General features: G+C 48.9%; 1 protein-coding gene across 5 annotated transcripts in view; it reads right to left on the bottom strand.

Moving 5' to 3' along the window:
- The window catches only part of LOC135993492 (H(+)/Cl(-) exchange transporter 5), a 52,775-nt gene that overhangs the window by 28,427 nt on the left and 5,566 nt on the right, over positions 1 to 18,782 (bottom strand). For all 5 annotated transcript variants that reach the window (XM_065643404.1, XM_065643403.1, XM_065643408.1 and 2 more), the window contains one exon: positions 5,166 to 5,315. In XM_065643404.1, coding sequence (XP_065499476.1) covers positions 5,166 to 5,315 — 150 coding nt within the window. The remainder of the gene's footprint in view (positions 1 to 5,165; positions 5,316 to 18,782) is intronic.

Genomic DNA, 18,782 nt, shown 5'->3' with positions numbered 1-18,782 from the left:
GTCTCAGGCAAATTAGGCTCTGGGAAAGTAGCAGGCAAAGTTTTCTCAGAGAAAAGCAATTGGCTGAAGACACAGGATGTTAAAAAGCATAAATTCCTGTGTCTTCAAAACAGGAGGAAGGCAACACTGGAATCCCATTCATTTCTGCTCGCACTGGACTACCTGCTGTATTTGTAAGTGGTCTGGAAAAGCGGTGGCTACACTTGTTGTAACTTGTGCTGGGTAACCAGCATCTCTTTGCTGGCTTGGAAGGACTACAGCTAGACTAGAGGAGAGCAGGAGAAAGCCAGTGCCAGCACAGCAAGGGATACGGGGACGGGAAGAGACAACTGCAAACAATGTCCTGCTCCAAGTCAGCACGTCTGACTTCAAAATTCAAGTGTCTGTGGGCAACGCTCTGCAAGTCATTGCTCAATACTTGAGAACAGATGATAAGGAAAAGGCTTTTCTTTAAATCCCTTAGACTAAGAAACAGGAAATATTTACTGCTGTACAAATGCACCTTGAACGTCCTGTGTAGTTCTGGTCACCTTCACTGTGGCACAGAAAGGAGGTGATGCCAATAAGATGAAACAACTTCTGGGAAGCATGGCGGTATCTTTAAAAAGGCAGTGTCACCCCACCCCATCGACCCTCTGGCCAAGATTAAAATCTATGCTTAGCCAACAATTTCGAAAAAGCACTGTTAAGATTCACTTGCTGCCTAGTGTAACACTCTGTAACCTTACTACCAGTACTATGAGAAAAACTAGAAAAGTATCAGGGTTTTGATTAAAACACCAAGTTTGATTCCCAAGCACAACTTAGCAACATGGGAAGGAAAAAAAAATATCACGGAAAGTCTTATCTGCTACCTTTTATTGACAAAATGCTGAAGTCCAAACCAGAGAAGATAAGAGTGAGAGAATGTGCTACTCATAGTAGGTTTTCAATAACGCAAACAGCACAGTGCTTTTTAAATTGTTTTGACTGAAAGAAGCATGAAGTGCTTCGAACATCTACATTTTGGCTCAAGCTCTTAAAGAGCTCCAGCCTTCGGGAAGCAGGTGCATTCTTGCAAATACCAGTTAGGATCAAAGTTTCATGGTCAGTCTAGATCCTCCTGGAAGATATTTTTCAACAGCAGGATCCTGTGGCTTCAGGCAGCAGGGGAGGCTGGTGGGTCCCATTGGAGACTTGATGTGGTACGAAAGTCCTGTCACTCACTAGTCAAGGGCTCATACGGAAAGCACGGAGCAGTGCTGGCTGCCAAACGGACTCCAGATTTACAAATCTACCAAGCAGCAGGCGACCCTTCCTCCTCCTGTTACTTGACAGGACCCATAAGTTCCAGTTGTGGCTGTTTTTTCAACGTGAGATGCCACCACTCTTGCAGGAGAGTTCGCATCTGGAATATTGTGTCCAGTTCTGGGCCCCTCAGTTCCAGAAGGACAGGGAACTGCTGGAGAGAGTCCAGCGCAGCCACGAAGGTGCTGAAGGGAGTGGAGCATCTCCCGTGTGAGGAAAGGCTGAGGAGCTGGGGCTCTGGAGCTGGAGAAGAGGAGACTGAGGCGTGACCTCATTCATGGGGATCAATATGGAAAGGGGGAGTGTCAGGAGGATGGAGCCAGGCTCTTCTCAGTGAGAACCAGTGATAGGACAAGGGGCAACGGGTGCAAACTGGAACACAGGAGGTTCCACTTAAATACGAGAAGAAAGTTCTTCCCGGTGAGGGCGCCAGAGCCTGGACCAGGCTGCCCAGGGAGGTTGTGGAGTCTCCTTCTCTGCAGACATTCCAACCCGCCTGGACACCTTCCTGTGTAACCTCATCTGGGTGTTCCTGCTCCGGCGGGGGGATTGCACTGGGTGAGCTTTCGAGGTCCTTTCCAATTCCTGATACTGTGATTCTGTGAGAAGCTCCAGTTGTGGCTGTTTTTCCAACGTGAGATGACACCACTCTTGCAGGAGAGTTTGTCAGTGTTGGAGAAAGTGGTAAGGGAAGGCTGGGTTCTGGTTCCAAAAGGCCCCACTAACTCACCCCCATCCGACAACACACCAGACAGCAAAAGCAGCAGGGTCCCAGCCAGAGGTTTGCAGTAAACTCCACCATGGGAGAACCTCAGCTACCACCTCCCCAGCTCCAGCCAAGCCTCCGCCACCACATCCTCAGCCGGGCACCAAAACATTTGCCAGCAAACCTTTCCTGAAGTCAACAGGGGAAATTTGGAGAGGGAACTGAAACTGGTATTAGAGCAAGCAACTCCTTCTGCTTTTACTCTTCCTCTTTTACTTCGGCGTCAATCTCTCCATGGACTTAAGCATCCTGCCACAGAGAGCCTCTGTCAGGGGACCCGCTCCTCTCTGCCACCGAGCTTAGGGCAGGCCCCTAAAGAGCTGCCACATGTGCCAGCAGGGCAGGCCCCTGCTTCTTTCAGCCTTCAAACGCCCTGAGCGGAGATGGGAAAAGCCTATTTAGCCAAGGAGAGGAACAACTGAGTGCTGCTTCATGTCAGCAGCAAAACTAAACTCAGCTCGACACACCCACCGCTGCTTCTACCCTCGATAGAATAATAATTTCCTTACAAGAAGTCAAAGAATTCAGCTCCTTCTCTCTAAATATTAAACATGAGCACACGTTTAACTTCAGACAGCTGATACCCCAGTGTCTACAGAAAAAGCAGTTCTCACCAGCAGGAAAGACAGCATGAATTCACAATTCAATTACCAACATGCATAACATGATTATTTCTATAAACCTAATTCTGCACATACTAGTAATTAACAGATCTTCAGAAGTAAATTTGGTCACAAGGCATTATTTCAAGCTCCGTGCGAGGAGTTTGGAAGCGGATTCCCAGAGGTGCCCAGTTCTACCTGTCGCTTCCGCAGCAGGGCAGGCTGGAGCGAGCACGCTGCCCGGTACCCACACTGCAACACCCCGACGTACCGGACACCTCCTTTGACCCAACAAACAACACCCTCGAGATATAAGCCTTGCTCGTGTCCCCTTTGCGCATGGAGAGAGGTTTTTTAACCACAAACCAATGCTTATCACTGGGAGTTAATGCAACCACTACAAAACCACAGTGATCCTTCCTCTGCTTGAGCCCGAAAGGGGTGAGAGGGACCAGGTCAACTAGAAAACAACCTCATGCTCCCCAGAGGATCTCCATCAGCAGAAGAGCTGGTAGTTTCAGCTTCCAACAGGTGACATTTGAGGAAGTTTGCCTTCATTTGCCCTACCTTGAGACAGAGACCACATAGTTGAGAAGCAAAACAGAAGGATTTCTTTTTAATTTTTGCCCTACAGTAAATGGGTGGGGAAAAGAAGAGGACAAGAAGGTTCATGGGAAGTCATTGAGACTTGCAGTCTGCTGTCCAAAATTAAATATTTTTGCTTTTAAACTAACCTATGATAATTCACAGAAGACTAAAATCAGGCAGATCTTGCTTGTCTAGTGCCAAAGCCCAGCAAAACCATGCAGATTCATCTCTCCCCCATTAATTTGACAACCTCAGGCTCAGACCAGAGGAAGAAGCAACAGACTTTCCCTGGACAGCTGAGCAGTGGCAGGGGAAGCCCAGCGCCTCAGGCTGTGCGCAAGCTCAGCACCAAACCCCTCTGTGCCATTACATGTCAAGGTCCTGTCCACAACAGACAACCTTTCAAATTATAGCAAAGGAAGAAGGGGAGGGGAGAGTCTCTGCTCGCATCCCAAGCCCCCAGGAATTGGTCCGCACTGTCATCCCTGCCCATCCCACTCACGACACCTCCCTCATGGCACATGCAGCTCTTCCCTCCAGCAGCTATTTCTGAAAACTCCAGAAAGGACTACCCAGACGCCCTAAAAGCAAAGTGGTGAGAGTGGATATGTTACATCTAAGAGCGAAGTAAACACACAGATGGCTAAGAGAGCAGCTTTCCTCTCTGACAGGTTACAGGGTGCAAACAGCCCAAGATGACACCAAACTGGGAGGAGTGGCTGACACTGGAAGGCTGTGCTGCCATCCAGAGACCTGGACAGGCTGGAAAGTTGGGCAGGGAAAAAATTAATGAAATATAACAAGGGAAAGCGCAGAGTCTTGCATCTGGGCAGGAACAACCCCAGGTCCCAGTGTAAGTTGGGGAACGACCTGTTGGAGAGCAGTGTAGGGGAAAGGGAGCTGGGGGTCTTGGAGACAGCAGGATGACCATGAGCCAGCACTGGGCCCTTGTGGCCAGGAAGGGCAATGGGACCTGGGGGGGATTAGAATGGGGTGGTCAGTAGGTCAAGAGAGGTTCTCCTGCCCCTCTACTCTGCCCTGGTGAGACCTCATCTGGAATATTGTGTCCAGTTCTGGGCCCCTCAGTTCCAGAAGGACAGGGAACTGCTGCAGAGAGTCCAGTGCAGCCACGAAGATGCTGAAGGGAGTGAAGCATCTCCCGTGTGAGGAAAGGCTGAGGAGCTGGGGCTCTGGAGCTGGAGAAGAGGAGACTGAGGGGTGACCTCATTCATGGGGATCAATATAGAAAGGGGGAGTGTCAGGAGGATGGAGCCAGGCTCTTCTCAGTGAGAACCAGTGATAGGACAAGGGGCAACGGGTGCAAACTGGAACACAGGAGGTTCCACTGAAATATGAGAAGAAACTTCTTCCCGGTGAGGGTGCCAGAGCCTGGCCCAGGCTGCCCAGGGAGGTTGTGGAGTCTCCTTCTCTGCAGACATTCCAACCCGCCTGGACACCTTCCTGTGGAACCTCATCTGGGTGTTCCTGCTCCGGTGGGGGGATTGGACTGGATGAGCTTTCGAGGTCCCTTCCAGTCCCTGACATTCTGGGATTCTGTGATGGGGCAGTTCAGCTGCTGGAGACAGACAAGCGGTGCCTGCCCCCCGCACCAGTCACTCTCACACTTCTTGCAATTGCCACTGATCATAAGGAGATTTTCTACTTTGCACAGAACGGGTATCTCGCAGCAGCCTCCGTTACAAGGCAATGCTGGGAGCCAAACGTGGCACGTGTTCAGCTGTTCTGCAAAAGTCTATTCAGGGATGCAATGCCACGTCAAATCCTGCAAACTATTCACACGGGTGCCGTGAAACACAAGACCCGTCCTAGGCAGAGGCTAGAGGGATCCATACAGAAAATATAAACATGAAATCCTGCTGAAAGCCACTATGAAAAGCAGAAAGCAGCTGTGTGGGTATTACCTCCCATCTCCCTGTCGAGTGGCGGGTCATCGTCTGCCATGGAGAAGTCCAGAGATGCTCCTGCTATTTCCAGCATATCTTCATCACTAGTGCTGCTCTGGAAACTCCCCCGTCGATAGCTTTTCTGATCCATAGCCAGAGCTTCCAAACCTGGGAGCAAAGGGAACATTTTTTAGAGCACAATCATGAAGACTCATCTTCTAAGCCAGCTGGACTGATGCTCACTTGACACTTTGTCCTGAAGACCAGGAGGCCGCACTGCTCTTCCCACATGAAGGAGAAATGCAGCGATATCACCTCAAGTTTGGGCTACAACAGGATAAAACTGAATGTTCGCAATTCCGAGCAAAGCTCTTGCACTAGATTTCATATTGCCGCATGCCACAAACAAACATCAAGTCCCAGTATGGCATCTGAACTCAACTGGAAAGACAAACAAATGGCAGCAATAGGGTGCCCCGGTTCTTAAAAGAAAACAGGTTTAGTAAACGTTGCATGGCCAAGCCAAGCCCCACAGAGGAAAATCCTTCCATAATCAGGATCGTACACACATATCCTCTCAGCCCACCGACAGCCACAAAAGGGCTCAAACCGGATTTTGAATAACCAGGTGCCAGGCACGAAACAGGCTTAATCAAGGTTATGAGACAAACGAATTGCAACAGCCACCCCAAAAAACCTGAAACAACCCTTGTCTCAGCTGCCTGTACCTCAGGGGCACTGTCCCATGTCACCCACCGCCACGGCTTGTGCTCCAGGGATCCGACTACCATCTCTCACACAAGAGCAGCCCCAATGGCTCAGATAATGTTTTTCTTTATAGAAAACCAATTATATTTCTAAGTTCTTAGTCTAAAAAGCATCTCAAGACATCTCCTTTTTCTCCTTTATGTTTCCCACAAAGACAAACCATGTCCATCTGCTGATCACTATCAGACAAAGCAAGGAGAAATCCACTCTGACAGTAGGTAAAAAATGACTCAGGTCAACACCATGTTAGACAAGGCAAGTGACATCTGCTGATGTATTTCTAAAATAACCTCCATGAGTGCTCTCAACAGGTTTGCAATGACTATTTCTTTTTTTTTTTTTTTTACCATATCACCTCCCCTGTATTTATTGTTCGAGAATTGTGCAAAGCCCATCACGGAGGAAGGATCCTCACAGCAGAAATGCAGCTGTGATGCTCTCCAGATGTGTCAAGCTCACCTACCTCCTCTGAGATGCAGACAAACTACCAAAATGATGACTCTTAACCACCCGCACACAAGGCTGTAAAATACAATCTGGAAGAGTGCTATTAAACTTCATAAATAACCTTAAATAAGTATTCTTGATGGCTCCCAGGTCAAGGAGCTGCCAGTGCCAGACCGGGACACAAGACCCATGGGCTCTCCTCCTCTTCTCTAAAATGGCAGGGAAACTACGAAAGCACAAGCTCAGAAAACATAATAATAAACTAAATTGGAAAAAAACAGGTCTCAGCCTCAAAACCAGCTCTTGCAACCTGAAAGTGGGAATCTTTTCATCTTGATGAGAAGACAGGCCATGTTAGCTTTTCTCTTGCAAACATACATGTTTTTCAAGAGAATTATAGAGGAACTAAATATGCAGCTCAGCCTTATTTCAGGAAGGGAAAAAGCCCTCTGCAGAAAGCACTTCCTATTACAAAAAAAAAGCCAGCACACCATAAAAAAAAAGTCGTCTTGGCATTGTACGAAGTGACACATTGGGCTCTTTGCTGACCCTTATTCTGTGGAACATGATGCTACTTCACTTTTAAGCTCTGTTTACTCATTAAACTGGGGCAGAAGAACACACCAGTAAAGAGCACACCAGTAAAGAGCACACCAGTAAAGAGCACACCAGTAAAGAGCACACCAGTAAAGAGCACACCAGTAAAGAACACACCAGTAAAGAACACACCAGTAAAGAACACACCAGTAAAGAACACACCAGTCGAGCAGCGGCCGAGGGGAACTGGGTGTTCAGGAAGGCGCGTGGGCTGCACGCTGAAAGGCGGCGGCGTGGGCTGCGGTCCCTCCGGCAGCGAGCACAGAGAACCAACGGCAGGGGAAACTGAGGGGTTCAAAGCTATCGGCCAGCAAACAATAAAAATAATTAAACACCATGAAAGCGCTGTGAGGCGCCTTCGGTGAGCTGCTTCCAGGGAGCACAGCAGACACCAGCTCCCAGCCCAGGAGGCAGGAATGGCAGAGAACTAAGAAAACTCCGTGCTTGTGTGTCACAGGGCTTGCCTGCAGCGTAACACAGTATTATAGGTATTTTCCAATAAGATTCTGTGTGTGTGCATATATATGTGGGAGGGGAGGTTTAAAATATATCCGTATTCGCATATTTGCTTTGCACAAAAGGCATAAAAAGCCCTGCCAGCGGCTGAGTTCCTCAGCAGAGAGAAGGCACGACACTGTCAGCACAGGCGGCTGCAAGCCCCCGTTTGAAAACTGGGGTAATGGCACCTCCTGCTCCCTCTAATCCATCCCCAAGTTTGTTCTCATTTACACTTTAAAAAACCAAAACCAAGCCAACAAGCACACCACCTCGCAGCCACAGCAGAGCCCAGGTAACACCCAGCACATACACAGCACAAAAAGGACACAGAAGATGAGCATTCTGTGCTTGCTTCTCTCCCAATCTCTAAAGTAGCCCCTGCAGATACAGGTTTAAGTCACTTTTTCTTACAAGAACGCTCCCTCTCTGGGCAAGCAATGCCTTTCCAGGCTAAACCATGTGCACAAAAAAAAAAAAAGACCCTCATCGTGCTTATCGGTGCTGTTAATTCACCACAATCCTTCATCAGGCAATAGCTGCTTCTGTCCTACCAGGTCAGAGCTCTCTCTGGGATGTCCCCGCAGCAGCCGTACGTACCAAAGGGCTCCCGGTGCAGCCAGCGTGTGTGTGTGCGAGAATCCATCGTCCCCCAGCTGCTCCCGTTCGCCTCCTCTGCTGTCCTGGTTTCGCCCATCAGGGTCAAGCAAAGGGAAGCAAACAAAGCAAAACCTGACGGGGTCGGCCCCACGACGCCTGGAAGTGACTCAGATGACACAAGCAGGAAGCCGGAGCACCCCGCGGCCACCCCGCAGAGCCATCCAACCCCAGCCACCGCTGCCATCCAGCTTCAGGTCCGCGGGCGCTTCTCTGTCCGCACCAGGCATCGCGGGCGCTTCTCTGTCCGCACCAGGCATCGCGGGCGCTTCTCTGTCCGCACCAGGCATCGCGGGCTCTTCTCTGTCCGCACCAGACATCGCGGGCGCTTCTCTGTCCGCACCAGGCATCGCGGGCTCTTCTCTCCATTTCATGCTTCGACATCCCCAGCCTCATCCCCAGTAAACCTGCTCCCCCAGCCTCGCCGCAGCACCCGTCCTCTGCAGCCAGAGGAGCGGGACCGGCGAGCTGTGGCACCAGCACCACCACACTTGCCATCACCAAATCCAGCAACGCAGGGGCTTGGAGCTGCCCTTCCAGCGTGCAGGTCCAACAATTCCCCAGTCAGAGCGTGCTAGAAGTTCCCACAGCGTTCTTTCCACCCTGTCAGATGGGAGGTTTGGCTCCGGCTCTGCTGACACCACAAAGCCGCCACACCAGAGCACAGCCTAAAAAGGAGCCGGGAGTAATTCTGACCAGGCGCCTTCATGAGTTGTTGCTGTGGCGGAAGGATTGAGCTTGCCAGCCCGTGGCTATTTATTTCATGGGAAAAATCAAAGCCCAGATCACAAGACTGGTGAAGTGGCTGGAGCACAAGTCTTACGAGAAGCAGCTGAGGAACCTGGGGGTTCAGCTGGAGAACAGGAGCTGAGGGGAGACCTTCTGATCTCTGAACTGCCCGAAAGGAGCTTGGAGCCGGGGGGGGGTCGGGCTCTGCTCCCCAGGAACAGGCAAAACAAAACAGAACAACAAAAATAAACTGGACAAGGAATTACTGGAGGGAGTCCAGTGGTGGGCTACGAAGATGATGAGGGGCTTAGAGCATCTTCCTTATGAGGAAAGACTGAGAGAGCTGGGTCTGTTCAGCCTGGAGAAGCTGAGAGGGGATCTCATCAATGTTTATAAATATCTCCAGGGTGGTCATCAAGAGGACGCGACCAGACTCTGTTCAGTGGTGCCCAACGACAGGATAAGGGGCAATGGGCACAGACTGAAAAACAGGAGGTTCCACCTGAACATGAGGAGAAACTTCTTCATCTTGAGGGTGCCAGAGCCTGGACCAGGCTGCCCAGGGAGGTTGTGGAGTCTCCTTCTCTGCAGACATTCAAAACCTACCTGGACATGATCCTGTGTGACCTGCTCTGGTGACCCTGCTTTAGCAGGTGGGTTGGACTGGATGATCTCCAGAGGTCCCTTCCAACCCCAACCATTCTGTGAAGTGACAAGACAAGAGGAAACAGCCTCCAAGTTGCGCCAGGGGAGGTTGAGGTTGGATCTGGGGAACAATTTCTTCCCCAAAGGGCTGTGGGGCATTGGAACAGGCTGCCCAGAGCAGTGCTGGAGTCACCATCCCTGGAGGGGTTGAACAGACGGAGACGAGGTTCTCAGGGACATGGGTTAGTGCTGGAGTTACGTTATGGTTGGACTTGATGATCCTGAGGGTCTTTTCCAATCTAAATCATTCATTTTTTTTAGAGATCAGAAAAATCACAGCTTTGACCATTCAGAGCACTTCTTACTGACCCCTACAGCATCTCTTCACGGGGGCAGGCACACCCCTTCCCAGAATCACCAGATCCAAATAAGAAAAAACATAGAATAAACTAATTGTAACTGGGGAAAAAAAATTAAAATCTTTTATATTTTTTTTTAATTTAGCTGTTTTGTCAATATACCAGGTACCTGACTTGGAGCCAGCAGAGCAAGGCCACCACACAAGAGAGAAAGTTCAGTGCACTGGTCAGCTAAGTGAGCCGGTTTGGATTCTGTTGTATCCCAGCCCATGAAACACATAAGCCTGCCAGGCACGGGCTGATGTGCAGACTTCAAGTGAACTGCAAGAGGGCTGGGCACTGAGCTAAACAGAAAACATCCTACAGAAACAAACTCAAAAACCTCAAACAATTGTGATTTCTTAACTGCTAAAAAACAAACAAAAAAAATCAGACCAGAGTGTTTACAAAGTTGGAGACAGAATTCACAGAAGAGCTCCAGGGTTTTCAGCCCTCATCTGAAAACAAATCAGGGTTCAGATACTGGTGAATCCCTTGAAAGTATTTTGCAGCTTTACAAAAGAGACGATGCTATTTTTCCAAGTCATTCCTTCCTCGAATTCCTTGTGCTGTCTGAAATGCCTACAAGCAGTCTCCCCTTCTGTACAGACAAAACTACACCACCAGGTGAGCTGACAACGGAGAGGATTTCTTACACCATCCCTAAGTTCCATTTGGGTGCAGTATGTGACATACAAGTATTGTCAGGGAAAAATGCAATATTCTAAAATGTGTTGCTATTAGCAATGGCTTAGTTTCACAAACAGCAAACAAATCACTTAGTGGCCCAATTAAAATTATAAATGTGCTTCTTGCCATCGCATTTTAAGTGTATGGGCATAAAAGCACTTCTTTACCTACGTTCCCTTCTTGCTGTCCGCCTGCCTGTTTCTCCTCTGAAGAGCAGACAACCGCTCCAGCCTCCAGCATCAGCCACATCAGAAAAGGGGACCTGGGGGTCCTCGGGGACAGCAGGATGACCATGAGCCAGCACTGGGCCCTTGTGGCCAGGAAGGCCAATGGGACCTGGGGGGGATTAGAAGGGGGTGGTCAGTAGGTCGAGAGAGGTTCTCCTGCCCCTCTGCTCTGCCCTGGTGAGACCTCATCTGGAATATCGTGTCCAGTTCTGGGCCCCTCAGCTCCAGAAGGACAGGGAACTGCTGGAGAGAGTCCAGCGCAGCCACGAAGATGCTGAAGGGAGTGGAGCATCTCCCGTGTGAGGAAAGGCTGAGGAGCTGGGGCTCTGGAGCTGGAGAAGAGGAGGCTGAGGGGTGACCTCATTCATGGGGATCAGTATGGAAAGGGGGAGTGTCAGGAGGATGGAGCCAGGCTCTTCTCAGTGAGAACCAGTGATAGGACAAGGGGCAACGGGTGCAAACTGGAACACAGGAGGTTCCACTTAAAGATGAGAAGAAAGTTCTTCCCGGTGAGGGTGCCAGAGCCTGGCCCAGGCTGCCCAGGGAGGTTGTGGAGTCTCCTTCTGTGCAGACATTCCAACCCGCCTGGACACCTTCCTGTGTAACCTCATCTGGGTGTTCCTGCTCCGGCGGGGGGATTGGACTGGATGAGCTTTCGAGGTCCCTTCCAACCCCTGACATTCTGAGATTCTGTGATCATCCATTCCCCTGCACAGGAGACTACAGTTCCCTCCTGGGGCTCCCACGGGGGGTCTAGGGCTCCCCCAGCCCAGCACAGGACGAGGAAACTGAAGCTGTTCCTGCAGGGCTGGAGCTGGTGGCACAAAACAGCCCACAGCTCCAGGCAACATCTCAGCCCCAGCGGCTGCTTGAGCAAAGGCAAACAAACACGGGGCGAGTTGCTGGCACTAGGCAAGGGCTGGACGGCCACACTGGCCTGGAACAATAGGTGGTTGTGGAGAAACTGGGAAATCCACCAACACAAGCTGAACACAGAGACTTGAATTGTTTTAGGGCTTGTTTGGGGTTCTTTTGTTCTTTAACACGTACTCACATGGACCCCATGATGATATTCCATGCGCAGGTCTGACCTCCTTCCAGCAAGGGAACACGCGCTGTCACATTTCACCAAGTAACACCAGAAAGCAGCGTACAAATCCTGCGACGCTGCATGGTACAGCATGTTATCGGATTCACTGCCATCCCAGGATGCTTCAGCACCGACAGGCACACAGACGCTACACACGATGGCCTTAAGTCCCCATTAGTGTCACCTCTTCTGGAATAATTCATCATTCCCCACAGCTTGTGACACTAAGCCCAGTACAGTGCAAAACTCAAGCAGAGGCAAACATCAGTCACAGCTGATTTCATCCTCAGCTCGTGAGAAACTACCCTTGGTTTCTGAATAAAACCTTGTTTCTCAGGTGGTTGTTAATCAAATCGCACACACTTGCCAGAAGACCACATCTCCAGAAGAAAGATGTTTCATTTATTAGATTAAAAATCCCCCACAATCACCCACCACTGGTTAAAGAAATGGTTTGCTGCTGCAGATGCTTTACATAAGAGGAATTTCCAGAAATAAGAAAAATACGCAGCCCGTTTCTCCTGCTTTACCAGGAGTTTCCACAGCTCACACCAGCTACACAGAGCTGGTCAGAAGACTTATAGGGAAGCAAAACATACTAGTAAGGCACGCAGCAGGAAAGCTCCTTGGGTTTGCTGGGGAGGGCAGATCAGGTGGATTTTTTTCTGTTGGTTTTCCTGGAGGAGGAAGACGAACGAGGAGAACGAGCAGCTGAAGACTCCTCTCCTGGTGTTTTCCACACAATAAGCATGAAAACACTCAACACCTACAACACAAGAACTTTTAACGGCTTTGTACTGTTCAGTTCACTGAAGAAATGACTAATTATTTCTAGCAGATCTGATGAGAACACAGTGCTACCTCTTGCCAAGATAAAGACCTCACCCCAACTTCTACACTAATTTGCAACTAGTTTTCCCCGCCAGTACCCAGGAGGTCCATCTTTTGGTAAAGGTCTTGTACAACTTTCTAAACTGGTATTTGTGAGAAAAGTTTTGGCAGTCATCATATGCATAAACACTGCGCATGCTGTTCCTAATCCCTGGGTATGTGCACATTTAAATCAAACAGGAATGTGCTTTTGAAGTGCTTTCGGGGGGAAAAAAAAGGCAACAAGACAAAGTGGGATGGGAATGATGGAAACATCTGGCTTTCCGATGGGAGAACAAAGGGCCAAGGATACCCACGAAGTGCCCAGGCTGGTTAATGCCATCACAGAACCGGAGCTGGCCCAGCCAGCCACGGCCCTTGGAGCTGCAGCAAAGGCAAGAGATGGGAAAGGGCAGAGGGAGGCCAAGATCCGCTCCCGAGAATCACCCCGTGAACAAAGGGCTTCAAGCAAACAGACCATATTCTCCTGCTCCTGCATCTTGCCTTCCTGTCTGACAGAGAAGCAGAAGCTTGTTTTCCCCTGCAGTACCGACAAGCAAAAAGACGTCACGAGACAAGGTCACACAGACCTGAGACCAGGAGCCAGCAGCCGGAAGGCTGTATCCCCATCCCACAAAGCAACTTGTGGTTTAAGCTAAATCATATTACCTGCTTTGGTATCTCCATCCATGAAATGGAGAGGAAAAGCTTATTTACTTCTTGTGGAAATGAGAAATTGTTGTTGGTTTTGAACTACTTGCATGGTAGGTACCTGTGGGGCGAGGCTTGTGGTAGGGTTAATTCACACCACGCAGGTTTGCTCAGTCTTCCTCCGTGAAGTGCCATCACTTCCAAAAGCAGAACACTGAGTTCATCCTACAATTGCACAGGCAGCTTTGACACCACCACAGCCACAGCCATAACCCCAGCACGACCCGGAGCAGGTGATGACCGAGAGGAGCTGATGCCTTGAGCACACGGATGCAGCCAAAGGCCCTGCCAGCCCCGATCAAGACCAGCGTCAGTCCTCCCAAAGCCAAAAGAAATGCTGTGTAGCGCAAATTCAGGACAGCTGTCACTAGTAGTGCCAGTAAATCCCAACTCATTATTAGAAACATATTTATTTCCTCCCAGTTTTCCGCTGCATCGATTGGCTTCTCCAGGAAAGCTCATTCTCCCTCCCTCTTCCCAGACATGTTCCAGTTCTTTGCAACATTAATCACCTTGGGTATAGTTTTAAGGAATTGTGTCAAAACAAGCCAAGTAACATTTAACAGTCAGCAAACAAGACTGTTCACAACATTACTGGATTTACCAATTATTAGGTTGCTAAATCACCTCTGGCAAACCAGGTCCTGTTTTGACTGGGGGAAAATTCACATTAAAAACTTCTTATGACAACACAAGACAGTGACAGGGAAAGGTCTTGCAGAGAGAGGAGTCACCAGCAAGTTTCTGCGCACACACGTGCGGCACACACTGGGGAAGCGAATGCACCAACACTGGGCACTGACCTGTACGCAGTATTTACGTTTCCTACAAATTCAGCAGGGAAACAGGTTCCTAAGCAGCCACTGGCGAGGCTCTGTTTGCTCCCCAACCCACACAGACGCTTTCTTACCTTCAGGGCCTTCCCTGCCACCTGAAGGGGAATTTGAATGGGAACTCAGAAGCAGGAGCAGTCCTACAACTGCTTGCAGGCTGAAAGCCGGTTATGTTTCCAACAGATAGCATCTTTTCGGTATGCTACACCACCTCGCTCCACTTCCTAAAAGCCAAACAGCAGTTCTCCCTGATAATTACTGATACACAACCACAGCTCTCAAATCACCCCTCAAGCAGTAGACGCTCATTTAAACGTTTTTGTTGATGTTGCCATTTTTTTGGTTGATATCGTCACTGTTTTCTACAGTTGACTGTACCTACGAGCTGGGTCCACACACGTTATTGGAAGCAAACAGCTGCACTGGAGGCAGGGCAGGACAGAAGAGCTGGTACACCAGTGTACTGGAGATGCTGAGCAAAGCTGCAGACACCCAAGGACGAGCAGCGAAACCAACCCCAACATCCCTGTGTACAACCATGCTGCTCTTCTCGGAAGGCTTAACTTTTTCTCCCGGTTTCAGCAGAACACGCATCTGTGACGTGCCAAGTAACCAGCCTGTTCAGAGAGACAGACCACACCTTGGATTTCCCAACACGCGCTCCCGTTTCCAAAGTTACGTGCTGCTTACCCCTCCGCCCAGGATGAACACCTCTGCTTCCAGTGCACGCAGACCTGCCCAGCGCGAGCCAGCGGGGTTCAGAAGAGAACCCCATGCCACACACACTCGATATCCACGTTACCAACCACCACTTTGATTTGTGTCCCCCTTGTGACACCGACCGCGGGCCCCAGACAGCTCTCGGGTCCAGGCTCGCCCAACGGGTTTGGCTTCATCCTCTTGCACTATATTACCCCTACTGTAGCTTTGCTCCAGTGTCGCTCAACGTTCAGATCAAAGCAGCCTGACCAGCACGTTTACTGGGATCACGGACATTTCAGTGCTTTTCTTCAGAAATCCTTGTTTTTAAGGTGCTTCATCATACAGAAACGCAGTAAGTGCCAAGACGCAAATCACACCGCCTTGCTTTTGCTGGGTTGTTTTTTTCCTCTTCAACTTTTTGTAATTTCCATTTTCACTTTCAGGTTTTTTTATAGTTAAAAATCACTGAAAGAACATTTTAATAGTCTAATACCAATGATTTGTACCAATTTAATTCCAATTATTATTTTTATATGTATTATAAAAGTCACTAATATGTTCAAGTGGTCTGCTAAAGTAAGCGATAATTCAGAAGAAAGTATATTTGAAATCTCTTCTGATCTTGGACCTGACTTTAAATGAACAGTCAGGGTTAAAAGCCTGTGTGTGAGCTGCCCTCAGAAGCACCACTTTCCCAATTCAGAGCTCACTTGACTATAGGAATGGGCATCCTTAAGCGCATGCTTCATTGTATTTGAAAGCAATGTAGTGAGATATGACCACAAAATGTGGAACTGTTGAATGCACCCAGGAACTTTTTTTGCAGTTCTAAGCACACATACTAACTAATAAGAATTGCATGTTTGTTGCTATTTTTTTTAACTTTCAGTTAAAAAGCCAAAATCTCAGCTCAGCCACCTCTTCCCTGGTCCTGAAGCAAAACCACCACACAAGTCCCTAACGGCCAAGAGCTTCTTCATAAACACCTCCACCTTTTCATGTTTTGACAAAAAGCAGCCTAACTTGAAAATGCAAAAGACCAAATTTACAGGCAGTTTGTGATTGTGACACACAACAGAGAGCTAAAGGGGTTTTGCTACTGGTTTTTGAGCTTTCTGTATTTTCCAGGCTAAAATCAGTTATTTACAGCAGCTTCCATACTGACACACAACCAGCAGCTTCTCTGCTGTTACCTCCATCTTTGGAAATCCAGGATGGTGACACTTGCTGAGTAGCACAGCTCTGCGTAGGAGTATCAGCTGAGCAAGAGCCTTGTTTTTAAAACATACCTGTGTAGCTGGTAATCTATGACTCCCGAGTGCCTACAGGGCATCCTCAGGTTAGCAAATCTTCAACAACAGACAGATGTCACTCCGCTCATCCAGCCTTCCCAACACAAATGGGAAGAAGCCAGTTAACACAGGACCCAGAGTAGAATAGCACAGCATATCTGCCCCAAAATCAAGTGGAAAAATGACCTGGATGCCAGATGAGAAGATCTTAATGCAGAAAAATCTTCAAGGCAGCATAAAAACCAATAGTACTGGCCAAATATTGGTTTTATACCATAGAATCATTTTGGGTGGAAGAGACCCTCAAGATCAGAGTCCAACCATTAACCCACCCCTGGCACTGCCCCATGTCCCTGAGAACCTCATCTCCGTCTGTCCAACCCCTCCAGGGATGGTGACTCCACCACTGCCCTGGGCAGGCTGTTCCAATGCCCGACAACCCTCTGGGGAAGAAATTGTTCCCCAGATCCAACCTCAACCTCCCCTGGCGCAACTTGAGGCCATTTCCTCTGGTCCTGGCGCTTGTTCCTGGGGAGCAGAGCCCGACCCCCCCTGGCTCCAAGCTCCTTTCAGGCAGGTCAGAGATCAGAAGGTCTCCCCTCAGCTCCTGTTCTCCAGCTGAACCCCCAGCTCCCTCAGCCGCTCCCATCACACTTGTGCTCCAGCCCCTTCCCCAGCTCCGTTCCCTTCTCTCAACTCGCTCCAAACATTCTTTTTCCACTTTCTGGTAGGGAAGCACACAGAGTAAATGCTCTGCCCTCTAAACCCAGACACACTTCAAGGCTCAGTAATGTTTCTTAAATGCGATTCCTAACACTGCAACGGGCAGATCCCAAGAACTAGTCAAGCAAGAGGCTTATATTGTCTTCTCCATTCCCAAAAAACTATCACTGCACGGTGTGCTCCCCACACAGGCCGTGCTCCGCGGCTGTATCCACCCACGGTTTGCAGCAACACCCGCAGACACCCGGCACCCACACGGGTCCCTGTGCCACAACCACGTCCGACAGTTCCACACCCCACGCGGAACAACTCGCCCGATCGCAGCGTTTTTAAATGCTGCGCCTTTCCTGTTTACCCCCATAGGGCAGACAAGAAAATAAGTCAATTCATTCAAGGTATACTTCCTGATTAAAGTAAGTTAACGCAGCCACAGAACTAGTGCTTTGTAAACTCCTTTCCACTTTTCAGATTAAAATTAACTCCTCATAGTAACACATACCACTCATGCACTGTAACCACTAGCTGTGCACACTAAGAGGGTCTTCGCCTTCAGATTACACAACTCACAACCATCTCATTCTTTCTGTACCTGTTACATCAGGTTATTTTCCTGGAATTCAAAATGGATAAGAATTTGCTGTTACAGAGCTGAAGTCCTTCAGACTTAATGGAGAAAGCTCATGCCCAAAACTGTGTCAGACAAAAAAAAAGCCAAATAACCAGTGATAAAATATCATTTCATCAAACACCACCACTTTTTTCCCCTCTCCTTTCCCTGCCTCCCCCTCCCCCTTTTTTTTTTTAAAAAAAAGACCATCATGGCTACAACAGCAAAATTTCAATAAATATTTCCCGTTATATTTTATAGTCCAGTTTAGTTTCAAGCTTTCATCAAGTTTCAGCTGGAAAAACTGTCACTTCATACTATTGTTGAGTGCCAAGTACTGTATTCCAGCAGAATATCTGCTATTTCTTGTTTGGTTTTGTGACGTTTCACAGCAGACCCTGAAATTCAAACAGCACAACGTGGCATCGGGTTAAGACTTTGGGGAGACTGCAGCTCTGCTTCTTGCTTGACAGCATAGAAGACACCCAAATTACTGAAATATAGGCTACACTGGACTTACAAGGGGATTTTCTGAGCCACAAAGAGAATGTAAAGCACCCAACTTGCACAAAATCCTTGGTGAGAAAAGCTTCCCTGTCATGACAGTAAGAAGGTTATGGGGGGAGAACCGGAGCCCTGGCAAGAGCCGCTGCTGAGCTTCCCCAGGGAGGTGGAACTAATGATCCAAAGAGATTCTGCCAAATCGCAGTGAGAATTACATGCACCGAACGCTGGGAAGCGGCCAGACCCCGAGGACTGTGCACACAAGTTACCTTTCCGACACCTCCCGCTCCATGAAATCCATTTGAACCGCTCGGCGCACACAATGCAGCTGATTTTATACATTTTTGTCGAAGCAATGGATTTCATTCTGCTCGCAGGCTGACTGGCTATTCAACACGCACTCTCTCCTCGTACAGTCACTAGGCATTTTAAAAAATAAACAAAGTTCCTGAAAAGGGGGCAGATAAAAATGGCATTTTTGAAGTACTGAATGGCAGCCCGACAGGTCTGAAACTCCTTGCGTTGAGCCAGAACAAGCTGGCACACACAACAGCGCTCACTGACTGCAATACCGAAGCAGCTCTCGGGACTCATTGAATTTCTACAGATGGTTCAGTCTCCTACAAAACCAGAACGCACGTTCCACAGTT

The sequence above is a fragment of the Caloenas nicobarica genome, chromosome 12, assembly GCF_036013445.1.
Source record: "Caloenas nicobarica isolate bCalNic1 chromosome 12, bCalNic1.hap1, whole genome shotgun sequence".
NCBI lineage: Eukaryota > Metazoa > Chordata > Aves > Columbiformes > Columbidae > Caloenas > Caloenas nicobarica.
Note: the sequence above shows the minus strand (reverse complement) of the source record. Positions and strands in the feature narration are given on the sequence as shown.